General features: G+C 45.5%; 1 protein-coding gene across 1 annotated transcript in view; it reads left to right on the top strand.

The window, feature by feature from the left end:
• Positions 1–23,260, top strand: part of Armc2 (armadillo repeat containing 2) — a 107,217-nt gene that overhangs the window by 221 nt on the left and 83,736 nt on the right. The window contains exons 2-4 of the mRNA XM_060373246.1: positions 5,778–6,033; positions 9,179–9,251; positions 20,084–20,255. Of these exons, the coding sequence (XP_060229229.1) occupies positions 5,778–6,033; positions 9,179–9,251; positions 20,084–20,255 (501 nt within the window). The remainder of the gene's footprint in view (positions 1–5,777; positions 6,034–9,178; positions 9,252–20,083; positions 20,256–23,260) is intronic.

Here is a 23,260-nt window from a genome sequence, read left to right as displayed (position 1 = left end):
AGGAGTCCCCCGCAGGTTCGCCAGGGACCCCTCCTGCAGTTGTTCCGTCTTCCTTCCGCCGATAGGGTCGAGTGGTGCCGCTGCGTGGCGTACGCTCGAGGTCCACCCAGGTTTCAGCTTCTGTAGCACTGGGAGTTTGATCAGTTGCCTGGGATTTCACAGCGGGAGCTCAGAAACACTGGTTGAATGAGAGAGTGGTAGGCGACTTAGGGACTTTGAGGAGGCCGGCGACCTACTCAAATAACAAACTACACACCTAACAGACTTAGACTTTACTAGGTGACAGATGCGTCCTCAATAAAGTGTGTGCGCAACAATATTCATGACATCGTATGTGTACGGAATGCCTCTTATGACCCACCGGCACGTTCTTCTATTACATCCCTGTTTCAAATTCTTTTCACGCGGTAGAAAAGCAAGTCACACTCTGTATCCCATTTTTTGTGAGTCTCCTAGGTTCTGAGTAGCAGTTGGTGTTGATTTGGGATAACTGACATTCAATAAAGCTTTTTATGAAGGACAGAACTCTCTACTTGAAAGCTCAAGTATATGATATGCGTGAAAACACTGAACAAACGTCATTCTCTTTTGTGATTTCTCTTTTTAGTGCATCTTTTCCGTCTGTTTATAAGGCTAGGCGCTGTGCTAGAGCATATGGACCATTTCATGCAATGCTGAAAACTGTCCTAAGAGGCAATCGCGATCCATGCTTTGTACGGAAGAGAACACAGGCACAGAGATGCCCAGTACTCCGCCCGAGGTCACGGACCTGCAGGGAACTTAAATGCTTGCTCTGACACCTAAGCACTTTTCTCTCACCTGTTTGGATGCTCATATTAATGCCAAAGTAATTCAGTCATGGAAAGAGTCCTGCAAACACTCATTTTGGCAATCTTGATAGGGCAATGTTGTCTTTAGCGTGAAAGATCTGGTATTGGTGGCTGTTGGGAGTAAAAGTAAAGCGAGGTGTTTTTTTAAAGGACATATTGGTGTTTGATGTGAATGAGTGTTTCCCTGTGTATATGTGTGTGTATCATGTGCATGCAGCGCCCACTGAGACCAGAAAAAGGCATCAAACCCTGGAACTTGAATTGCTGCTATTTAAGTTTTTTTTAATAATTACAGTATAACATTATGTAAATAACAACTGACTTTCTTTTAAATCAATAAGAAATATTTTGTTTAAAAAATACACGGGGCTGCGGAGATGCCTCCGTGATTAAGAGCACTGGCTGCTCTTCCAGAGGGCCAGGGTTTGATCGCCAGCACCCACATGGTAGCTCACAACCGTTTGTAACTGCAGTTCCGGGGGATCCAATGCTGTCTTCTGGCCTCTGTAGACACTGCGTGCTCGTGGCGAGTTGACATATTCAACGAGCAACATACCCACGCACGTTAAAACAACAACAACACAAACAAACAAAAACCGCTTCTCCAGTTTCAGATTTTCTCCTGCAGATGAGGCTCGTCCCCTCATGGTCCCCTGGGAGAACCACAGACTGAGCACAGGATGATGCAAGACAGAATACAGCCTCCCTCTTCCCCACTGGGTTCTTCTGAAAGGCCTCGTGGCCTCTCTCTGAGCCCTGTAGCTCTGCCTATTCTGTGTTGCCTTTGACCTCCTCTCTTCTCACACGCCCATCCTTTCTGTTCTCAGTGCCCATCCCTGCTCTCACCTCTTTTCTCGGTGTCGCTGTCACTCCTGGATCTCAGGCTTAACATATGTGGCTCACTGATCCCTGCTTTTGTTCAGTGCCACCCTTTGGGGCGACCGGAAAGGGAGAGGGAGTTATATTTGACTCATGCTGTCACAGATGCCATCAGAAACAAAGTCCGATCTGCCTTTATAATCTACCACAGCCTGTGTCTCCAATGAAAGAAGCCACGTAGCCTTCCTCTGGGAATTTCTCAGCTCAGGTGTATCTGGCCTTCAGTTGTGCTCCTAGGCAGGGTTGGGGTTCAGAGGGTAGGAAACAACACCAGATGCCCGAGCTGCTAGTTCTAACACTGTGGCAGGGTATAGGACAGAGACCAGTCTTTGTACAAAGGCCACTAAACCCAGGAAGGGTTCTTGAAGAAGTGACTCTCAGAGCGAGAAGAGTTAGATAAGAACTGCCCAATTTTGTCACTTTTTCTCTTCTTCTTCCTGTCCACCTTTGCCAAATCTCACCAACCTTTGAGATCTTCAATCCGTGCATCAGCTTGTATTTTGTTTCTTCCTGCCCTGTAGCTCTGTTCTCCCTTCCCTCTTTAGCCCTCCTCCTCCTCCCCATCACCAGATTTCATGCTTGAAACGCTGCTGGGCCATGCATGTTTAGCCACTAGGCTCCCAATTCTCTTTCTTGGCTTACTCACTGTCTGCTCCTCCAGGGACACTCTCATCCTCAAAGGCAGCCCATTCTCCAGAACCTAGCCCAAGCGCCGCCGCCTCCTCCATAAGCCTGCCAGGTGCCTTCTTCCAATCTGAAACTGTTTCCTGTTTTGGCACTCACATGGCCATTTCTGTCCATTTTCGTTGTCCCCCTCAACTTCTTCCTTATACCGAAATTGTTTGGCTGCAGGGAAGACTGACCCTCAGCTGGTGCACGCCGAGAAGGCTGCCCTTGTTGGGAAAATGTTGGAGGTCTTTGTACTATCAGGAAAGTAGTTGCAGCCCACGGCCTCCAGCCGCCCATCTAAGTCTGTAACAGCATGGCCATCAGTCCTGGACATATGCCTTATGCCTGGACATACGCCTTTCACTGTTACTCTGAGTCTTTCTACCTCATACAATTGTCACAGGATTTGTCAAGATGACGTGCTCAGGAGGACTCAGCACGTCGTTGTATTAAAGTAAATGCTTCCCTCACGTTAGTGACCCAGCTTGCTAGAGAGGAGATGGATCTTCTTACTCTCTAGGTTCCCAGAGATCGAGATGCAGAGCTTTGCCTCTGTGGGAGATATACTGCCATTGTATCAGCTGGTCATCTCTAGGAGAATGAGCTTGCTCCTGTTGTCAGGAAGGCTTTAGAAAATTCAGATTTCTGTAGTATCATTGTGTTATGGTTTCTGGGGTGTTATGTTGTAAATAGGTGTTCGCACTCATAGTAATTACCTTTCCAGCTGACAGAACCCACTGATAACAACTTCCAACTTAACTTGGAACTTAACCACTTTAAAGAACAACATTCTCTTTACCAAAAGAACCACAATTTAACCAGTTTATTTTTACTATTAAACATTCCCAAGTTTGATTTAGCTGATAATGTTAGCATTAATATAATAACCAAAGATAAATGGTACCGGTCATACTATTGTACCCATTCTTACTAAATAACAAAGTGGAACTTGGGAGGAGACAGGGAAGATTGTGAGCGTTTAAACACATTTTATTATTATATTTTCATGTGTGTGGATGTTTCACTTTCATGTTTGTCTGTCCACCATATGCATGCAGTTCCCAATGAGGCCAGAAGAGGGCATCGAGTAACCTGGGACTAGAGTTGCAGACAGCTGTGATCCACCGTGTGGGTGCTGGGAACCAAACCCTGGCCTTCTGGAAGAGCAGCCAGTGCTCTTAACTGTGGACTCATCGCTCCAGCCCCATACTATTTTTTAACCCCTTACATTTTTTTCCCCCACAGATATTTGGTCAGTCTAATATATTTTACAGAACTGTTAGAACACGCCCTGAGTTCCTCCTTCTATTCTGTGTACTTTTCAATTCTGTGTACTTAGCAAACCAAAAGCTAGCCAGAGAGACCTGCAAGCCGGGAACAAGAAGCCTTTATTACTCCCCAGCGCACTCTGTTGAGTCTTTATTAGTTTTGCCTGACTCTCTTCGGCCATGGTTGTACTCATTACCGCCGTGTGAGTCTGAAGAAGCAGACAAACTGATTTAGTGTCTGCAAAGAAACCTCTTTACTGTATAGACACTTCTCACTAAGTCACCTCTTTCAAATTACCGTGGCTTTTGTTTCTTTTTGCGGGGGTTAGGGAAGGGCCTTTCGCATTCCAAGTGCACACTCTGCCACCAAACTGCACCCCAACATACCTGCCATGATCACTTAAGTTGTATATCATATATATAGGCTGAATTTAGATTATCTATCAAAAACAGTATACATAAGTATACGTTAATATACATATGATGTAAACAAATGTATATAGATGTATGTATATCTAAAGCATTTTATATATTTCAAAACAAATCCCATTAAAAATTAGTATTAGGAGTAAAATGTCTTAAGCCTGCCATAGTTTTTGATAGTTTTGATATATATAAAATTCTAGGGTCCTTGTTTAAACTCAAAATCCTAAACTAAAAGACCTCCTAAAAATGGCAATGCTCCAGCAGTCCTAATGGATCATAATGTAGCAAGTTTCTCTGTGTAAGGAATCCCTTGCTTAGAGATCTTTTCTCCCATTCCTCCCCACCCCCTTTCTTGCCTGGTGAGGGAAAGATATCCCCTTCCCCCTTCTTTTTAATACAAACCATTTTAAAGCTAGCCCACCGAAGTGCCTGGATAATGTTCAGGCTTTTGTCTCTCTGAAGGTATAGTTTTTCAGGGTTAGTTTTTCTTTTATTCTTCAGAACTAGAGATTGTATTTAAAATAATAAATACCTTGATACCAGAATAAGTTTTTAAAAATCTGGACCACTGCCAAGGTAGGCTGGTCTCTGTGGGCCACATTGGCTTTGAGAAGGATCTGTGTTGTCTCATGGCCCTCCTGCATGGCTCTAAGTCTTTGATGAGCCAAACAGGCTGGGAAAAGAATTCTAGCTATTCATATTTGGTGTTTTTCCACCAAGGACCCAATTCACTTTACTTTAAGAACTGAAGATGATTTCAATTGGTTCATTCAAAAAATAAAATAGACAATATGGGAGTGAGCCATTCTTGGGAGTTTGTTAGAAAAGCAAGTGCGGTTTGGAAGGACGCCAGTTTAACCCTAGGTAAACCCTTTGTGTCAGGGGTAGGGTGGGGAAGAAAAAAAAAAAAAGCTTAGTTCAATTAACAGAACTCCCAGCACTCTCAGATAGGCTTATGGATATGAGATGAGGGCTGGATCTAGCTCTGGGTCTGGGTCTAGGGCTCAGTGGAGGAACATTTGCCTGGCAGCAGTAGGTCCTGTCTTTGGTCCTTGATCCTTTCCTGTGTGTGTGTGTGATGATACCGGGTCCTTTTCTTTTGTTGTTTCCTCCCTGGACATCTTTTCCTCACTTGCACAGTGGCACAACTGTGCAGCTCATCATTTTGATAGCTGTTCTCCCCATCTTTGCCCTCTACCTGCTTGAATTTTTAACTATAAATCATTTATGGTGTGTATGTGTGTATTACATGCATATAAGCACACACATGTGCAGGTGTCTTTTCCTGTTCAGGGGCACAGGAGCCAGGAAGTTGACATGATATCTTCCTCAATTGTCTATCCACCTTATTTTTATTTTTTTTTTTTTGAGATAGAACCTCTCACTGAACCTAGAAATTGCTGTTTGGGAAGTCTGCCTGGCTAGGAGCCCCTAAGGTTGGCTTGCCTCAGCATCCCAGCACTGGGGCTACAGGCACAAGCCACATTGCCAGCTTTATTAAATGAGTTCTGGGGATCTGAACTCAATTCCTCCTGCTTATGCAGCCAGCACTTAACTCACAGAGACACCTCCCCCATGCCAAGCCCCTTGCTGCGTTTCTTTTTCAGGTGTATGTATAGAGGAATAGCTCAGTATATGTTTTGGGTGCCTTTCTTTCTAAAGTCCTGGGTAAAAAGTAGCTTGTTTTTATTGTTCTTTTTTTCAGGGTATATCTCTGAAGACCACTTTAATTTAAAAGGAACAATGCTGTCCTCAAATGATCAAAAGCTAGAAAAGCTGGATCCCTTTCATCGACCTTCAGTGCCCAAGCTGAAAACCAGTGCAGAAATCATAAGCGAAGCACGGAATGCCTTAAGAGAGGTTAGAACCCAAAGACCATTTACACCCCGGGAAGACCAAAGGAAGCTATTTGGTCCTTCTTCATCAAGAACCCCAGAAAACAGGCCTCCTTCCTCCTTCAGGTACTGACTCTTGGCTTTGGTGTACACGCAGATATTTGGGCCATCAGATTCCACGTTCCCCATCTATCCTTCCCTTCCTTAACCCCTGCCACTCTCTGATCATTTTACTGTCTCTATAAAGTCCTGAGTTTCACAGGATGTCATAGAGCAGGCCGCCATCGTGCCTACAGAACACTTTCTAATTGGCTTCTTTCACCTAGGAATTTGAACTTAGACTTCCTGGATGGTTTTTCATGGCTTGGTAGCGCATTTCTTTTTAGTGCCTGACAAAGTTGCACTAAGTGCTTGAGCCAAAGTTGCACGCTTGAGTTCCTCCCAAGTTCTGGATCCACATTCCAAGTCCGTCAGCGCTCTGACCCTCCACACGCATGTTCTTAAAGCAGCTACACGTTTTCAGGTGCTCTGAGTAAGCTGCCAAGGACCCCATGGCTGGGTCAGATGGCGAGATTATGTTTGGTCTTGAAAGAAAAGAAAGCACCGAGCCGTCTTCCCCGCGGTTCTCTGCTGTGTGTTCCCAGGAGCACTGAGTGGGCATTGCCACTCTGCTGCACACGCACACACGCGCGCACACACACACACACACACACACAGTGCACACTCTGGACTTTGGCTCTTCAGTACATGCGTAGCTATATCTCATGCTGATTTGCATCTTTCCCTGGTGAGGTGATGCGAGAGCATCTCTTCATAGGCTTGTTCGCCATCTGTGTGTCTTCTTTGGTCAGGCATCTGTTCAAGTCCGTGGCCCAGTTTCCAAATTAGGTTGTTTGTGTTCTTGTTGAGATTTAAGAATTCTTTGAGTAGCTTGGATGGCAATCTTTCATCTTATCCATCCTTTGTGAGTTTTTTTTTTTTTTTTTTTCTATCAGACTTGGACTTCTTATTCTCTTGACTGTCTTCTGCAGAGCAGATGTTTTAAATTTTAGTCTAGTTTAGCTGATCAGCTTTCTGTCCTGGAGCATGACGTCGCTGCTGTATAAAAAGTCATTACCTTATCCAAGCTTATCTTGACTTTCTTCGCTGATATCTTGTAGAATTTCTCAGACGATTGGGTCTGAAATTGAATTTGAGTCCCTGTCTGTGATGGGTGTGAAGTCTGCCCCACCAGCATGTGTGTGTGTGTGTGTGTGTGTGTGTGTGTGTTGGGAAGATTATCTTTCTGCACTGCACAAAGTCACTGACTTACGATGGTTCAGTGTCTAAAGTGTCACCTTATGATGTTGTAGAAGTGCTGTGACCTCAGATGAAACTAGACTTGGAGTTTTGGTGCTCTCCTGGGCTAGCCTCACCCAATGGGACGCACGCTTAGGATGCTGAACAGCAGTAGCCAGCCATAGCCTTCAGTGGGGCGTGAGATCACAAGGGTAAACAACCCAGCCTGTGGTGTGCTGCCCTGTAAGCTCTATCATAGGGAGGTTAGGTGCACGAGGCACATTTGACCTAACATAATCTTCAGCTTAGGAGATGCAGAGGTCTGTAGCTCCACAGCAAGCCAAGAAAGCATGTGCGTTACCTTTGCTCCTCGGCAGCCATCATTTAGTTGCCCGTTTGCAGGTCTGTTTCTGTCGATTCTTTCACCAGTACAGGTCTTGCTGTTGGCACTGTGGTATGTCTTGGAGTCAGGCAGCGTCCCTCTTCTAACTTTGCGCTCCTTTAGTACATATTGTTGATTATTCTGCGTCTTTTGCCTCTGCATCTACACTTCAGAATCAATGTATTGATACATGAGACTTTAACATTGCGTTGAATCTACAGTGTAAGTTGGAAGCTACATCTTTAAAAACAACTTCACTATAAATAATATAATAATAATAATATTTATAATAATAATTTTAAAAACTAACAGTGTAACAATATTATGTCATCTCTCTGTGAAAATGGTTTGCCTCTCCAGTTAGTTTTTCCCCTTTGATTACTTTCATTGAGTTACCATTCTCTTCACAGATCATATATGTTTTGGTGGGCTTACAGCCAAGCCCTTCAGTTAATATTGCATTTTCATCTTGGTTTCCACCTGTCTATTCATGTGGGGAAACTGATTTGTGTTAACCTTGTATCTGGCTGTAATCAAATATTCATTCCAGAGCGTTCAGATTTTGTCAATTCTGTGTTCTGCAGAGATGATCACACTCTCTGCAAATGAAGTTATTTTGTTTCTTTCCAAGTCTGCCTTTTATTTCATTTTCCTGTCTTGCTGAGTTATCTGTGGGTTCCAGGATGCTGTTGAAAATTAGCTATGAATGGGGGAATCCTCACTTTGCCCTTGACCTTACTGGGAAAGCTTCAGGCTCCGCTCATAAAGTATGCTGTGAGCTGTGGAGTGTTTGTAGACATTTTTTATCAAGGTAGAAAAGCTACCCTCTCCCCACTTTTTTTAAGATTATGTTTATTGATAAAACCATAGGATTTTTTTTAGCTTGTTAATATAATGGCTTATATTAATTGATTTTTCAAGACCCTTTTATTTTTAAAGCTTGACTTTTGACCAAGATTCCTAAAAATAATTCTAGGCAGGTAAAGAAACTTACTTTGAAATGAAATAGTGACAGTCATAACAAGTTTATAAAGTTACAACAAAAATGCTTCTTAACAAATACATTCCTTCTTTAATTATTGCTATTATTAGTACTTAGACAAGGTCTCAGGGAACCCCGCTAGCCTGAAACTTGCTGTGTAATCAAGAAGGACTTTGAGCTATTGATCCTCCCGCCTCAGCCTTCTGAATGCTGGGATTACGAGTGACTGCCGTACCCCTCAGTTTTATGCCACGCTGGAGACTGACCCCAAGGCTCTGTGCCTTACTAGACAAGCTGAGCTGCATCACTGCCCTCTTCAGTTTATCATTCAAATTTTTCACTTAAGGCCATGTCTTCTCAGATAACTCAGGCTAGTCTTGAACACCTCATCCTGCTTCCATGTTCTGGGGACTGGGACTGCAGATACGGGCCACCCCATCTAGGCTGTGCCTCAGCGTATTTAGGGAAAACCGTCAGCAGTTTTGAGTGTTGTGACTGCGTTAGGTTGCCCTTTCTCAGCGCTCGGGGGCTGAATGCCTTGACCTGTTTTTGCAGCTAGTGTTTACGGGTATACGCTGGAAACAGAAGTCCCTCACAAACTAACCCTCTACGCCGTTCTCCTCTCCCAGCCTTCACGCATCCAGCTTTGAGCCGACCGATTCCAAGCCTATCTCTGGCACTCGTCTCAGGCCGCTTGAGCTGGTGAGTACCTCCTGTCACTGCCAGCGTTATGACGTGAATCTGGCCCCCAAAGACTACGAGTCAGCACTGCTAAGGATATTATCACATAGGCCCAAGTCTACTAGTTGTTTTATATGAGAGCCGTTGCCTTTACATTTTTAAAAAATATAATGCTTCTGTAGCTTTTTGTAATTTTATAATGAAGATTTAATTTACTAAACAAAATTTCATAACATTTGTTTAAAAAGTTATATATATCATTTTTGTTTGACAATATTTATAACACATTATATATTTATATTTTTATATATCTGTATGTACTTTATATAGCCATATATATATATACATACATACACACCCATACATATGTAAATTATATATATAAATTTTTATATATGGTAAGAGAGAGATGGAGATTTATAACCAAAAATCTCAAACAAAAATTAGTAAAAAGTGACTTTTTTCCGTCTCTATTCTTTATTATCTTTGCCCCAGTGGGTTTTGGGGGGGATTCTCTTGTTACTGACTCTAGATTTCTAAACACGCCCTTGTCTGCTGCCCTCATGTACGGTTTCCAGGGAGGACCATGTCCTGGGAGGTGGGGGCTGCTTCCCACCACTCATCAGACCCCCTCCCTCTTCCTGCCCCTCTGCCCTTCCCACATAGCTGAGCTGTAACTTCGCTTAGACCAGCCCCGTTCACAGCCGACCCTTGACAGAGTAAGGACTAATGATGCTTGCTTCGCCTAGCCTGCGTCAAGTTTTGATTCCTTGTTGATAACAACTGTCTTATGGTTTTAGTTTTGTATTAGTTCTGTTTCAACCTCAAACTGCCCCCGCCCATCCAAATCGTCCTTGTTTGGAGACAAGGGCACCCTATCAGGTCAACTCGCTGGGAGAGCCCCCCCATCCCCACCCCCTGGATGTCCTACCCCCTCACTTGATCCAGGTACCTGGCCCTGCTTTCCTCACCGCCCTTCATCCTAGGAGGTGCCGCCTCCCTTTCTCCCTTTGTGAGGGCTGTTTCCTGTTTCCTGCATCCTTTGCCTTTCTCTGTCTCTTTTGACCCCGCATCAGACTGAGCGGCTTCCCCATAGAACAGGTATGTAGAGAGTAAATTATTTGAGATTTGGTTCCTGTTTTTTGTTTTCTGGTTGGTGGGATTTTTCGTCCTGTTTCTAGTTGTTCTGTTGCTATGATAAAGTACTGTTTAGGGAAGAAGGGGGTGTACTTAGCTTTACAAGTTACATCTTCACAGGACGCCAACGGAGGCTCCTGGAGGCAGGGGCTGAGTCAGAGACCCTGAGGAATGGTGCCTTTGGTCTTACTCTCTTCCACCTACTCAGCTTGCATTCTTATGTAGCACACACACACACCTGTCCAGAGGTGGCCTGACCCATCTAGGCCCTGGCGCCTCAATCATTAATTTAAAAAAATTACTCCATAGACATGCTCGTGGGCCAATCTGATGAAGGCAGGTTCCCATCAGAAATTCCCGCTTCCCTGGCGACTCCAGTTTATGTCGAGTTGACAGGAACTAGCCTATACCAGTGTTCTGAAATGTCATGATAAGGAGCCTTTGTTAATTCTGATTCATTCTGACTCTGAGGACCTAAGAGCCCTTTCAACGTGAAATCTCCTGCCCTTCAGCTCTGGGAAGTGTCCTCTAATGATTTCAACCATGACTTCCGCCCCCTCCCCAACATCTTTTGTTAAACTGAATTAGTTATATATGCTAACAGAGCTCAAGTATATATGATCCGTGCATATATACAATGTATACTGACAAAACCTGTTGGGATTTTTGTTTTGTTTTTGGAATTTGTTATCCAGATGTAGGATCTGTTGGGCCAGCTCTTCGGCCTTCTGTTTCTCTTTTTTTGTTTCAGTTTTCTGACTTCTGTTTTTCGTTGTGTACCTTATTCTTCTAATCCACTTATTGTATTCTTTTCGCTTCTGCTTTCCTATTCCCCCAACCTTTAATTTGTGTTTTTTTAAGGTGGTATTCTGTTCTTGTTTCATGGATGCATAACTTTAGATATAATTTGGTAATTTTCTACTCAGTTTTGCTCTCCCTATACAGCCCCTGTTGGAGGTTTAGGTCTGCTTTGGTCTCGGCTTTCACATCAGAGACTCCTCTGGTGCCTTGTGCTATTTTTGGACATATGGATGCAGTTTGGTCTATAGGCAGTGTTAGCCAACTGTACCCCTAACACAATTGGCTGGACTGTGATGTGGCTGAGGGCTCATCTCACAAGACCATATCTTTAGGGCCTAGCTCTTCTTCAGGCTCTGTCCTAGAGGGTGAAATCTGGTTGTTGACTCTCGGAGGTCAGGAAAGAAAGAAGGCAGGGATGCTCAGCACTTAGTACATCAGTTTGTTGCTGTGCTGGTGGGATGCGGCAGTTCAGTCTTGGACTCCCAGGGCTTCGGGAGGTAAAAGCAGGAGGCTTCTGAGTTCACACCAGCCGGGCTACATAGCACATTGGAGACTAGCCTGTTTAACCTAGACAGTGCTTCAAAACTACATCATTAAGAAAGAAAAGGCTCAATTGTTTCTAATAAGTACCTGACACGTATCAATAAGAATTTACTTTAAGAGGACCCTTACTTCTCCACCCAGTTGGAGAGGCTGTGCTTCTTCCTGTCTAAACAAGCAAACACACCTTCTCCTGGATGCCTGACACCATTTAGGAGCTGGGGTTGTTACAACCAATCCTCTGTCTTCCAGCCACCTTCCTCATAGACCTCTGCCAGCTCCTTAGACTCACACGGAGATGGGGCCTTAGTCAAGCTGCCTGTCAATTTTCATTACTCCGTGCCTGTGTGTGAGCTCGTTTGTTTTGATGAACTATTGGAGAGCGAGGGTCAGATACAATGGTACTTCCTCATAACAATCCAGGGTGCATCTGAGAGGCGGTCTCCTCTCTAACTACAGAACCACTACCGCCACTCAGAAAACCCCGTATTCCTCAACTGTATCGCCAGCCCGTCTTCAAATGACTCCAGTTGCCTGAAAATACACCCTGGATTTTTAAAATACTGATCAGAATATCCCTGAGGAAGACCACAGTTTTCTTATATTGCAAAAGACAAAATAAAGGCCGGCAAGTGATTTGCTGGCCCTCAGCAAATGATTCACGGCCCTGACATCTGCAGTCCTGGAGGGCAGCTGGGGCATGTTACAGTTGACCTGAAGAAGTCACTCAGCCTGGGCATACCTGCTCCTGGAAGTCTCTTTTTCTGGAAGGAGCACCGTCCCTGTTACACCGACACCACTGTAGGACTACAGGATCAGGCATTAGACTGCATGGTATTTGTATCTGCCTCTGTTCTGGGTCTGTGAAATTTCGTTTCTCTACCGCAGAATGCCTGAGTATTATGTTCAAAGGGAAAATAGTCTTAAGAAATTTCCACATTAAGTTAAAAAAAAATGTGAAATGTTTAGGTTATGTAAAGGTCATCTTTCAGCTTAACCCAGTAATGAAAGTTTGAAGTTGCCCGTCAGAACATCTTGAAATGGCCTCACGCTCCCTGCCATCTGCCTCCTTTTCCTCTGCTTTATTACTTTTATAAAGGATTCTTTTCCTTTAGGAGCCACTCAGTTAGCAAGGGTAGGCTTATATTGAGAAATCAGAGTGGTAGGAGATCAAGGGGTGGGACGGGGTGTGTGTGGGGGTGTGTGTGTGGACAGGACTACTGGAGAGAGGAAGGTGGGAGGAGGAGGGAGGGGGGAGTACCTCACAGCTAAGGAACATATATCTTTTTTTGGATTATGGAGACTTTCACTGACGGTCTGCCTTTTAATACTCCCTCAAGAAGTAGCTAGCAATCAGAGAGGCCTGCTGCTTGAACTCCTGACCACTTTAGCAAAACCCTTGAACGCTCTGTTTCTCCTCTCTCGTCTGGCCTATTCCTCCCATCCCCTCCAGGAAGCCAGGGGCTGGCCGTGATCTAAGCTGGAATTCTTGGGCCTGGCTGCTCAGGCCTTGCTACTGGCCTGACAGGCTCAGGAGGGTGTCTGTCAACACCTGTAATCTTCCAAGGCAGGGAAAGCACTGTAATTTGTTTGCAGCCTTCCATTACTGGCCGCACCTACCTGCTGTGCAGAGACCTGGGACCATCTGTTTTCCTTCCTCAGCAGCTCCCTGCTTCAGCCACAGCCCCGCAGACCTGGGCCAGCTGGGGAGAGTTTTCTTCCTCTGTTCCGCGATGCTATCAACTGGCCTTCTAGTTCACACACAGAGAAGTAACTGCTGCCTTACAGTGGGGTGACGCAAACCAGCAGGGTCAGGGTCCTAGGAATGAATAGGAAACTGTGCCCCTAATGGCATCACATCACAGGCATTCAGTCTCCTTTCACCTCCTAAATGTACGAAGACCAGTTCCTTAAGCCCCGAATATCCTTAATCAGCTTTGCATTGACGCGGAGAAAAGCCAGACATCATGGAAGTGCAGCTAAAGCCCTTTATTCTAATTAACACTCGGCAGCCAGACTTCCAAACGCTGAAGCAAGACACTGACCGACAGGCAGCACCATCAGAGACCATCAGGAACCCCTGCCCCTCCCCCCATGCCGACTAACAGCGTAGATTACTTTTGAGTTGTCTTCAGTATTTGTTCAGTGTTTGGCAAGAACCAAACTGCATGTATTGGTCAAGGGAAACATATTTTTAAAAGACAGGGCTCATGTGCCTTGGGATAGAGACAGTCCAGGATGAGGCACAGTGGGTATGTCAGGTTTTTTTGTTTGTTTGTTTGTTTGTTTGTTTGTTTTCATTGAAATTCACAGTAAGTCATGGTGCTTTGAGTGGCAGGAGAGTCCCAAGTACCTGTGGAGAAAATTACAGGGGCAAAAACGCGCACACAGCTCTCACATCTCAAAGTTTGGGGGCCGAGGAAAAAGATTTGCTTTCTAATTTTCAAAGGTCTTGTAGTGGGTATGTGTACACATGCATGCGTGTAAGGCTTTCATGCTTTACAAATTGCATCATAAAGACCTTTCTGAGGTGGGCTAACACTGAGCCTTTTCCAGTCTCCATGAAAGGGAGAGAAGACCCTGCCTACCATCTGCCTGGGGATCTGAGGAGTCGGGGCAGAAGTAGGTCAGGAACCATGAGGCACGGCTGAGTAGCAGCCAGCCAGAGCCCTTAGATGCTCTGGTAAGTGTGTGTTCTTTGGTGGGTGGTTCAGTAGAAATAGGCTGTGTGTCCTTACTCAGCGGAGTGTCATCCTCCAGAACCTCCTGACATCTGGCCTTCTCTGTGTCCTTGATTGTAGCCTCATCACTGCTTAGAATCCCGAGGCAAAGCCTGCTAGAGGTCAGGCTCTCAAGGGGAGTCTAATCACATTTAAACGGTTCTGATTTCTACTCTTTTGTTTGTTTGTTTGTTTGTATTTTGAGACAAGGTTTCTCTGTGTAGCCTTGGCTGTCCTGGACTTTCTCTGTAGACCAGGCTGGCCTGGCACTCACAGAGATCCACCTGCCTCTGCCTCCCCGAGTGCTGGGATCACAGGCATGTGCCATGGCACCCAGCTTTTTCCTAATTCCTAAAATCACTGAAATTCATTAGGAAAAAAATTATAATGGTTTTCTTCATAAAAGCCATTTTGATGTGCAAACCACAAGACTCTCTGTTTATCTGTCTCTCTGTCTGTCTCTATCTTTCTAAAACACAACAGGAAGAAATTGCTGGGCTCTGATATAGCATTCTTGGGGCCATGGATTCTATCCTTTAAAAAATTTTTTTTTAATTTTTTTACTTTTAAGTAATCTTATACATTCACTTGTATCCCAGCTGTAGCCCTCTCCCTCTTTCCCTCCCAGTCCTCCCCTCCCTCCCTCATCTCCTCCCTGCCTCCTTCAGAGTCCACTGAGAGGGGGTGCTCTCCTCTCCTTCCATTTGGCCCTAGCTTATCAGGTATCTTCAGGATGGTTGCAATGTCCTTAGCTGTGGCCTAGCAAGGCTGCTCCTCTCTCAGAGGAGAGGGGAAGCTCATGAGTTCATGTCCGAAACAATTCCTGTCCCCCTTACTAGGGAGCCCACTTGGATACTGAGCTACCGTGGGCTATGTCTGAGCAGGGGTTGTAGGATTCTGTCCTTAACACCGGGGAGATAAAGAGGAAGAAAGGGAGAAGGAAGGGAGGGGACAGAGGAAAAGAGAGAGAAAGAGGGAGTGAGAAAGAGACGGGGAGACGGCCCATTCGGTAAAGTAATTGCGCCATGCAAGCATAAGGACCAGAGTTCAAGCCCCATCAGCCATGTAATAAGCCAGGCATGGTTATCCAGAATCCCTGGGCTGGGAAGGTAGTGACAGAATAGTCTCTGGGCTCACTGGCTAGCCAGTCTAGCTGGATCAGCAGACTACAAGTTCAGTGAGAGAAAATAAGGTCAGGAGAAGTTGGAGATTTGGCTCAGTGGTTAAGAGCACTGGCTGCTCTTCCGGAAGTCTTGGGTTCAATTCCCAGCACTCACAGGGTGGCTCACAGCAGTCTGTAACTCCAGTTCCAGAGGATCTGACACCATCTTCTGGCCCTAGTGGGCACCAAGCATACAAGTGGTACATAGTCATACATGCAGCCAAAACATCCATGCACCATAAATTGTTTACACTAAAAGAAGATTATATGCAGTTGAAGAAAGCATTTGACCTCTGGCCTCCATACGCACTATACATGCACCCATGAAAGGGGAGAAAGGAGGACGAAGGGAGGAAGGGAATTATAGAGTCATTTCGTATATATTTTTGCATGTATTTCTTTTCATGGTCTTAGTAGTCTAGTGAGTCATGTATTCAGATGGGATGAATAATGTCATCAAGTTCAGTAGTAAGATCTTGTTTTCATTTATATAAACAATTACTAATTTTGCACTAGGAAATAATATCTTTTGTTGGGGAGCTGTTTGTGGCCCCTTATCTCATCTGCCGGGGATAATTAGGTTATCTGCTTGGAGGAAATTAGTATCCAAGGATGCATTTTCCCTTTTAATGAGCTCTTCTCTTTGGTCCCCCACACTTCTATAGCATTTCCGGCACCTGTGTAGCACGTTGCTTATTGTCTATGCGTTATTTGGCAGACATCTTAAACTTGGTTTGAGCTTCAAGGGTTATAAGTTATGAGTTGCCATTGTAAAATCCTGGAGCAACACAGCTAAAGAGAGAAGAATTCAGCCGGTGAATTAAAAGCTGCTGGTGGTGGTGACACACACCTATAATCCCAGCCAGCACTCTGGGAGACAGAGGCAGGATCTCTCTGCATTGAGGCCAACCTGCTCTACAGAACGACTCCAGGACAGCCAAGGCTACACAGAGAAACAATGTCTCAAAAAAAAAAAAAAAAACAAAACAACAACAAAAAAAAAAAAAACAAGGGGGAGGAGAGAGATTCCTTTGGCTTAGTTTCTGAGCACTTAGCTGTCATAGTCACTCAGCTACGCTGCACCTGGGCCAGCTGAGACAGAACATAAGCCATCCACTTCCCGGCCAGCAGGAGACAGAGGGGACCCCTCTTTATTTTATTCTTCCTGGGCCCAAGCGTGTGGGGTGGAGCCAGCCACATTCAGGACAGGTCTCCCAGTCTTAGGTGATTCCTTTGGAGACGCCTCACAGACAGGCCCAGAGGAATCCCTGCTAATGGAGGAGCTTTTCAGTCCAGTGAGGGCAGCAGAGGAGGTTAACGGCCCCTCCAGAGTACAGGGATTTTGATACAAGAAGACTTCATACTTCAGCACTGAGTTCTACTTACACGTTTTGACTTTCACTATTATATAAAGAAGTGCTAATTTTTCTGTATTAACCTTTTTACTCTCCTGATACCATGAGCTTTCTGCGTAAGTCACGTTCTTAGTGTTAGTATACAAACCAGGGAGACTAAAAAATAAAGGGACCGGAGCCCTAAACAAAGGTGGTATTATTGGCGCAGATAAATGAATGCGACTTTCTCAGAAAAGACCCCTAAGGACCCGAGTCTTTACTCTGCTGAGGTGGTGTTGATACTGAGGAAGAGTTGAAAGCAGCTGGGAGCCAAGTGTGACAATAGGTGTGAGCAGCATTAACAAGCTCCTCAGTTAGGACCCGAATCACAGCTGAGCAAGCGCGGGAGTAATGGCCTTCCAATTTCGGAAGCCAGGAGGGACTCCGCTGTCCCCTGACTCCCTCTGTCCACCAGGCTGAGTGTCTTATTTACCTGTCCTCTAGGTCTTTAAAACATCTTCTCTTTTCTTTTCTCTTTTCTTTCTTTTTTTTCTAGACAGGGTTTCTCTGTGTAGCCTTGGCTGTTTTAGACTCACTTTGTAAACCAGGCCTCGAACTCACAGAGATGTGACTGCCTCTGCCTCCCCGAGCGCTAGGATTGTAAAGGTGCACTACCGCGCCTGGCAATATCTTCTTTTTCTAAAGTCATTAGACTCATTTCAATTTTGTTCCGATTTATGAACGGATTCTGGATGCAAAGGGACAAGACAGGATAGAAAGTATTTTGAAGAATATCATTTTGAAATACGTTCTCAGCAGAACTCTAATTTAGATGCTTATGAGCATTTGGGAGGGTGTGTGTAGTAAGCGGTGAGGGCCCCACCCACTGTTTCCCAAGTTATCTGAGATGGGTTCCCCACTGGATATTCAAAAGCTTCGCTAGTAACTTGTTGGGTAGACTGAGTCACTCTTTCGAGTATTGCAGAAGTGACTTTCAGACGTTTTCCTTAAGTATGTCTGACTGGCGCTTCAGGAGCACTCCCTGCTCCAGGGCTGCTGCATTCCTACACAGATAATGTCGGAAGCAGGAACAGCAGGGGGACCAAGTCCTTCTGCCACTGGGAGCTTCTGGCCTTGGATGGAGACCACAGCCCTAGGGTGGTTAGGCTACAGTCTATCAGGCAATGTGGTAAAGGGATTTTCTTTATTATTTATCTTATTTTTATTTTATGTGCATTGGTATTTTGCCTGCCTGTATGTCTGTGTGAGCGTGTCAGAGCCCTGGAGCTGGAGTTGCAGACAGCTGTGAGCTGCCATGTCGGTGCTGGGAATTGAACCCCGGTCCTCTGGAAGAACAGCCAGTGCTTTTAACCACTGAGCCCTGGTAAAGGCATAAGGCATATCTTAAAGATCTTTCAAAAGAGGTAGGCAATGTGGGTCATGCCTGTAATCCCAGCTTGGCCCGTGGAGGCAGAAGGATAGTTTGTGAAATGATGTCTCAAAAAATAAAACAAAATGAAACTTAAAAGGGCTGTGGAACTTGGTTCAGGGGGTAAAACACTGTCGCTCAAGCATGAAGGCTGGAGCTCAGCTCTCTAGCACCCAGGTAAAAGCCAGCCCAGCCAAACTGAGAACTGACTGAGGAAGATATCTTGAGATCAATTTCTGGGCTCCACATGTACCCTCATGAGTGAGTGTCCTCATGCCACACACACATACACACAGACATACACACACACACAGACACACACACACGCAAAATTCCTTAAAGGTATTGGAATTTTGCCAGTATTGTTGAGTTTCTGAAGGAAATTTACAACAGAATTCTTGAGCTATAAAAACAAACATTTTAATATAATAAGTATAATATAACTTCTTGGGTTTATGCTCTGTCGTTGTCGTCCTCTAATGTGAATGACTCTAAAATGTATGTATCCTTACAAAATGCTGTTGTGGAGTTCACAATGTACACAGCTGCTTACAGTACATGCCAGTGCCCGAAAAATGTGTTTCTTTCTTTTCTCCTTCGCTTTCTCTTTCACTCTTTCTTTCTTTCCTTCCCTCCTTTCCTTTCCTTTTTTCCTTTCCTTCCTTTTCTTTTCTTTCTTTTGTTCTTTCCTTTCCTTTCCTTTCTTCCTTTGTTTCTTTCTTCCTTTCTTTTTTCTTTTTCTGAGACAGGGTTTTTCTATGTGGTCCTGGCTGCCCTGGAACTTGCCTGGCCTCAAACTCACAGAGCTCCATCTGTGTCTGCCTCCTGAGTGATGCGATTAAAGGCGTGCACCACCACCCCATCCAGATTTTGTTTTGTTTTGTTTTGTTTTATGACATAGTCTTTCTCTGTAGTCCAGGCTGCCTCCAAACTTGAAGTTCTCCTGCATCAGCCTTCCAAGTGCTAGTAACAGGCCTGAGTATCCACATGTGTCTAACTAATGGTTTCTGCACTAAACTGAACAGAACACGTTGCAAAGCAAGCTAAATACATTGTATTTACCATCAAAGTCTTCTGGCTCAGATAACTGCTTGTCAGCATAAGTAACTCGGATTTGATAAATCAAATATACTAAGCTGTGTGGCAGCAAAACAGCTTATAGGATACACTGACAAAACCAGAAATTGTGTGTGTGTATGTGTCTTGTGTATAAGTGTATGTATATGTGTGTTTGTATATGTCTGTGTCTATGTATATGTGTTTATGTGTGCATGCATGTATACATATCTGCATGTATGTGCATATCTGCAGTCTACATGTATGTGTGTGCATGTGTATGTGCATGCATATGTTTGTGTTTGTACATGTGTGTATGTGCGTATATTATGTGCATGTGTTATGTGTGTGTATGTATATGCATGTATGTATTCTGCACCTGTGTGTGTGTGTATGTGTAAAAGTACATGTATGTGTGTCTCTATACAGTGTTTGTGGGTGTATGTATGTGTGCATGTGTATGTGTACATGTATGTGTGTAGATATACATGTGTGCTTGTGTATGTGGGTGTGTATATGTGTGCATGCGCACATATGATGTTTAGTTAGTGGCCCACGCAACAACATGGGACGGTAGACCCAGAGGCTACAGCGAAGTCAGTCAGGTGCAGGATGGAGGTGGCCAGCCTTCTTTGAGACACAGACTCATATCAATCATTCACATCTCTTTGCAGAAACCCAAAGCTCCAGCATCTCCTACCACAGAGGAGGATGCCTGCCTGTCCTTCCCTAACCCTCCACTGGACCCAGCAAAGATAAGAAGAATAAGCGGTGCCCGTGCGCGCTTCCACAGGGCCGTGCCCCAGGGAGCTCTCTTGCCTGACAGATCCCTTCCTGCTGCTCATTGTAAGGCCTTGTGCGTGCGTGTGTGTGTGTGTGTGTGTGTGTGTGTGTGTGTGTGTGAGAGAGAGAGAGAGAGAGAGAGAGAGAGAGAGGCAGAGAGAGAGACAGACAGACAGACAGATAGACAGAGACAGAGAGAAAGAGACTGTGCAGACCCAAATGGGCACATTGCTTGAATTTGCATACAAAAGCTGTTTTGTAATGTAATCTTTTTCTGCCCCTAGATGGTTGTTACATGAGCTGAGACCTTGTTAATCTTGGCCAAACAGTAGCGAAGAAAATTGTTTGTATATTCCTTTCCAGTTATTTATATAGTATCTAAATACCAATTGAAAAAATTTACTCTGTGAGAAAAGAATGTTAGGGTGTGTTCAAATGGATGGCTCACATATCTGAAAGAGATAACTTTTAAGCTAGAGTTTGAAAAGTTGTTAGTTTCACTAGAAATTAATGAGAACTGGGCCACTTCGGTGGCTCAGCACGTGAGGGCGTCTCCGACCAAGCCTGACAACTTGAGCCTGTCCCTGGAGCCCAAGTGGTGGAGAGAAAGAACTGACTCCTGACCTCAGCCGTCCCCTGACCTCCACACCTGGGCCGAGGCTCCTTGAGTGTGCACACATGCAATAAACAAACAAAAACAAAAAAATACCTTAAGGAAATCAAGGAGAACTGTGAGTCTCCTAACACAGCCAATCCAGCTTTAACGGCTTGCTGACCTTGCAAACACGTGAGCATAAGTTGAACGGGGCTTTTGTTCCTGCTGTACAAGTGCTGGCCATGTGCCTGGACCCAAGGCGGAGGCTAAAGGCATCGCTTGTAAGGAGTGTGTCAGGTGGATGGACGCAATGCAGGCTCCCAGGTGCAGGGACAGAAGGACTTATTGGTGGGATGGCAAGAAGTGTAGAGGGTGACCCTAACATTGAAAAAAAAAAAAAAAAAGAGAGAGAGGAAGCAGAGCACAGGCAGTGGGAAATGTCAGGATCCACAGCGTGCTGGGTAGGTTCTGCGGCCCAGGACTTGAGCTGCCGGGCATGCCGCTGCTGGCCTGCAAGCTGGTTTCTTACTGTTGCAGTCAGCGGCGGGGAAAGCTGCTGTAGTGGCAGCTGACTGAACTGGGCCACCCTCACTAGCAATCAGTGAGGAGGGGTTGGAGCATCGTGATGCGGGTGGCCGAAAGCACCCACCTGGGCGGCACGCCGCCATCCGAGCACACTGCTTGCCTGACTAGAAAACTTTTTGGTTTAGATCGCAGCCAACACTTGGAAGGCAGCAAATTTATGTCTTCTTGTAAAAAAAAAAAAAAATCAGATGGGGTGGTACCAATCTCCTACACGGCCGAGCTCAGTGGTGTCCACATAGCCCGGGGTGGGATCAGTGGCTCTCATGTGTCCCATGTCCCCATGAGGTCATCATCAGAGAGGAAGAAGCGGGGTCTGTGAGGAAGCGGGGGTGTTGTGCAGCTTACCACCATGCTCTAACAAAACAAATCGGGTCAGGCGGTTTGAGGTCCCCCTTTGACTCTCTTCCAATACAGTCACTCACTCTGCTGTCTGTTGAGCACCTTCCTTAGTGCAGGCTGCCATCCTAGACCAGCAGAGTCCTGTCCTCTGAGAATCTTCAGGGAGAGATGGTAGAGAAGTGATGTCAGAACAATGAGTGAGGCTAAGGCGTTCTCACGAGGCCGTGGGGAAGACAAAGTAGATTGCAGGGTATGGAGTGACTACAATTTCCTTTGGCTTGTGGCCTTGTTGAGGTGCCTGGAAGAGGTGACATATGAGCCGACGTGTTCCCTAATGAGACTGAGGCAGCCACGGACAACCTTCGGTCAGAGTGTCTATGTCAAAAGGAGAGGCAGGCATAAAGGCCTAGGAGTAAGTTCAGGGGCAGAGGATGGCTTAGTCATTGAGAGGGGGATGGAGCTGGGGCTGCAGGCTGTGCAGGGAACATGTCCTGGGAACTTGGACAAGTAGGTATGACTCCATTCTGAGGCCCACCATGCATGGCCAGGACAACAGCCAAGGCAGTGAGAACACGGCTTCCAGTTTTAGTTGAAGAGCAGATCTCAGTTGTAGCTGCATGAGAGCATCACCCGGGGAACTTTAAAGTATAGAGATGATCCCCCAAATATCGTCTTCCTGGTGAACCTTTCCCCCGTCCTACCTCTTGGATCTGATGTCAGGCTAGTCAGACCAGAAAGGTTGGTAACTCCAGAAGGAAATCTCTTGCCAAGATGAGAAGGGAAGATGGAACTCAAGGTCTCTCACGAGTGAACTCGCCTACACCCGAGCTCACTGAGGCTTGCTCACTTGTTCCTCTTGATGTGAGGGTGACCAGGAAGAGAAGCCTTCCCCCTCCCTGCTGTGCACCCGGCTTGAAGGCCACAGCACCTCCAGTTCCTGGCTGGAAGACAGGGCCTCCTATCAACACTGGGGTGGGTCTTTATCCACTCTGGCTGGCAGGTTCCATCTCTCCGACTTCTGTGTCTATACTCAGGAAATAATGACAGTAAGAAGCCATTGTCATTTCAAAAGTGCACATCAATTAAAAAAAAATAATGGACGGGCCCCACCCTGGGATCCCTGTCAGTCATGCAGGCGCTATATATATTCTCCATTGTCTAGGAAAGTTGCTTTGTTGGGTCACTGAGGCCCCAAAGCCATCCAAGCCTGGAGACCCAGGGTGTGCCGCTCCCTGGGCGTGAAGTCATTTGTAGCTGACACCCGTGGATGGGTGGGGCTTGGGTGTGGTATCAGATTTGGAATTCTTGGGTTGAGAATGGGAAGGGGCAGAGGCTGTGTGGTCATCCCTCTAGGCTCAGGCCGTCCCAAGGCTTATTCTGGGGGCAGGTTTGAACCAATAGCTAACACCTCCCCAGTTATACAAAGCAGAGGCCTCAGGGCAGACGCCACTGTACCCCAGTCCCTGTCACATTTTCCATCACGAAGCCCTCTGAGGCTTCCTAAAGATGGATGAGTCTGTGTTCTCCTCTCCTGCCACTCCCAATGCCT

This window comes from Meriones unguiculatus, chromosome 20 (assembly GCF_030254825.1).
Source record: "Meriones unguiculatus strain TT.TT164.6M chromosome 20, Bangor_MerUng_6.1, whole genome shotgun sequence".
Lineage (NCBI taxonomy): Eukaryota > Metazoa > Chordata > Mammalia > Rodentia > Muridae > Meriones > Meriones unguiculatus.
The sequence above is the reverse complement of the archived record's forward strand: the minus strand, read 5'-3'. Positions and strand labels throughout refer to the sequence as shown.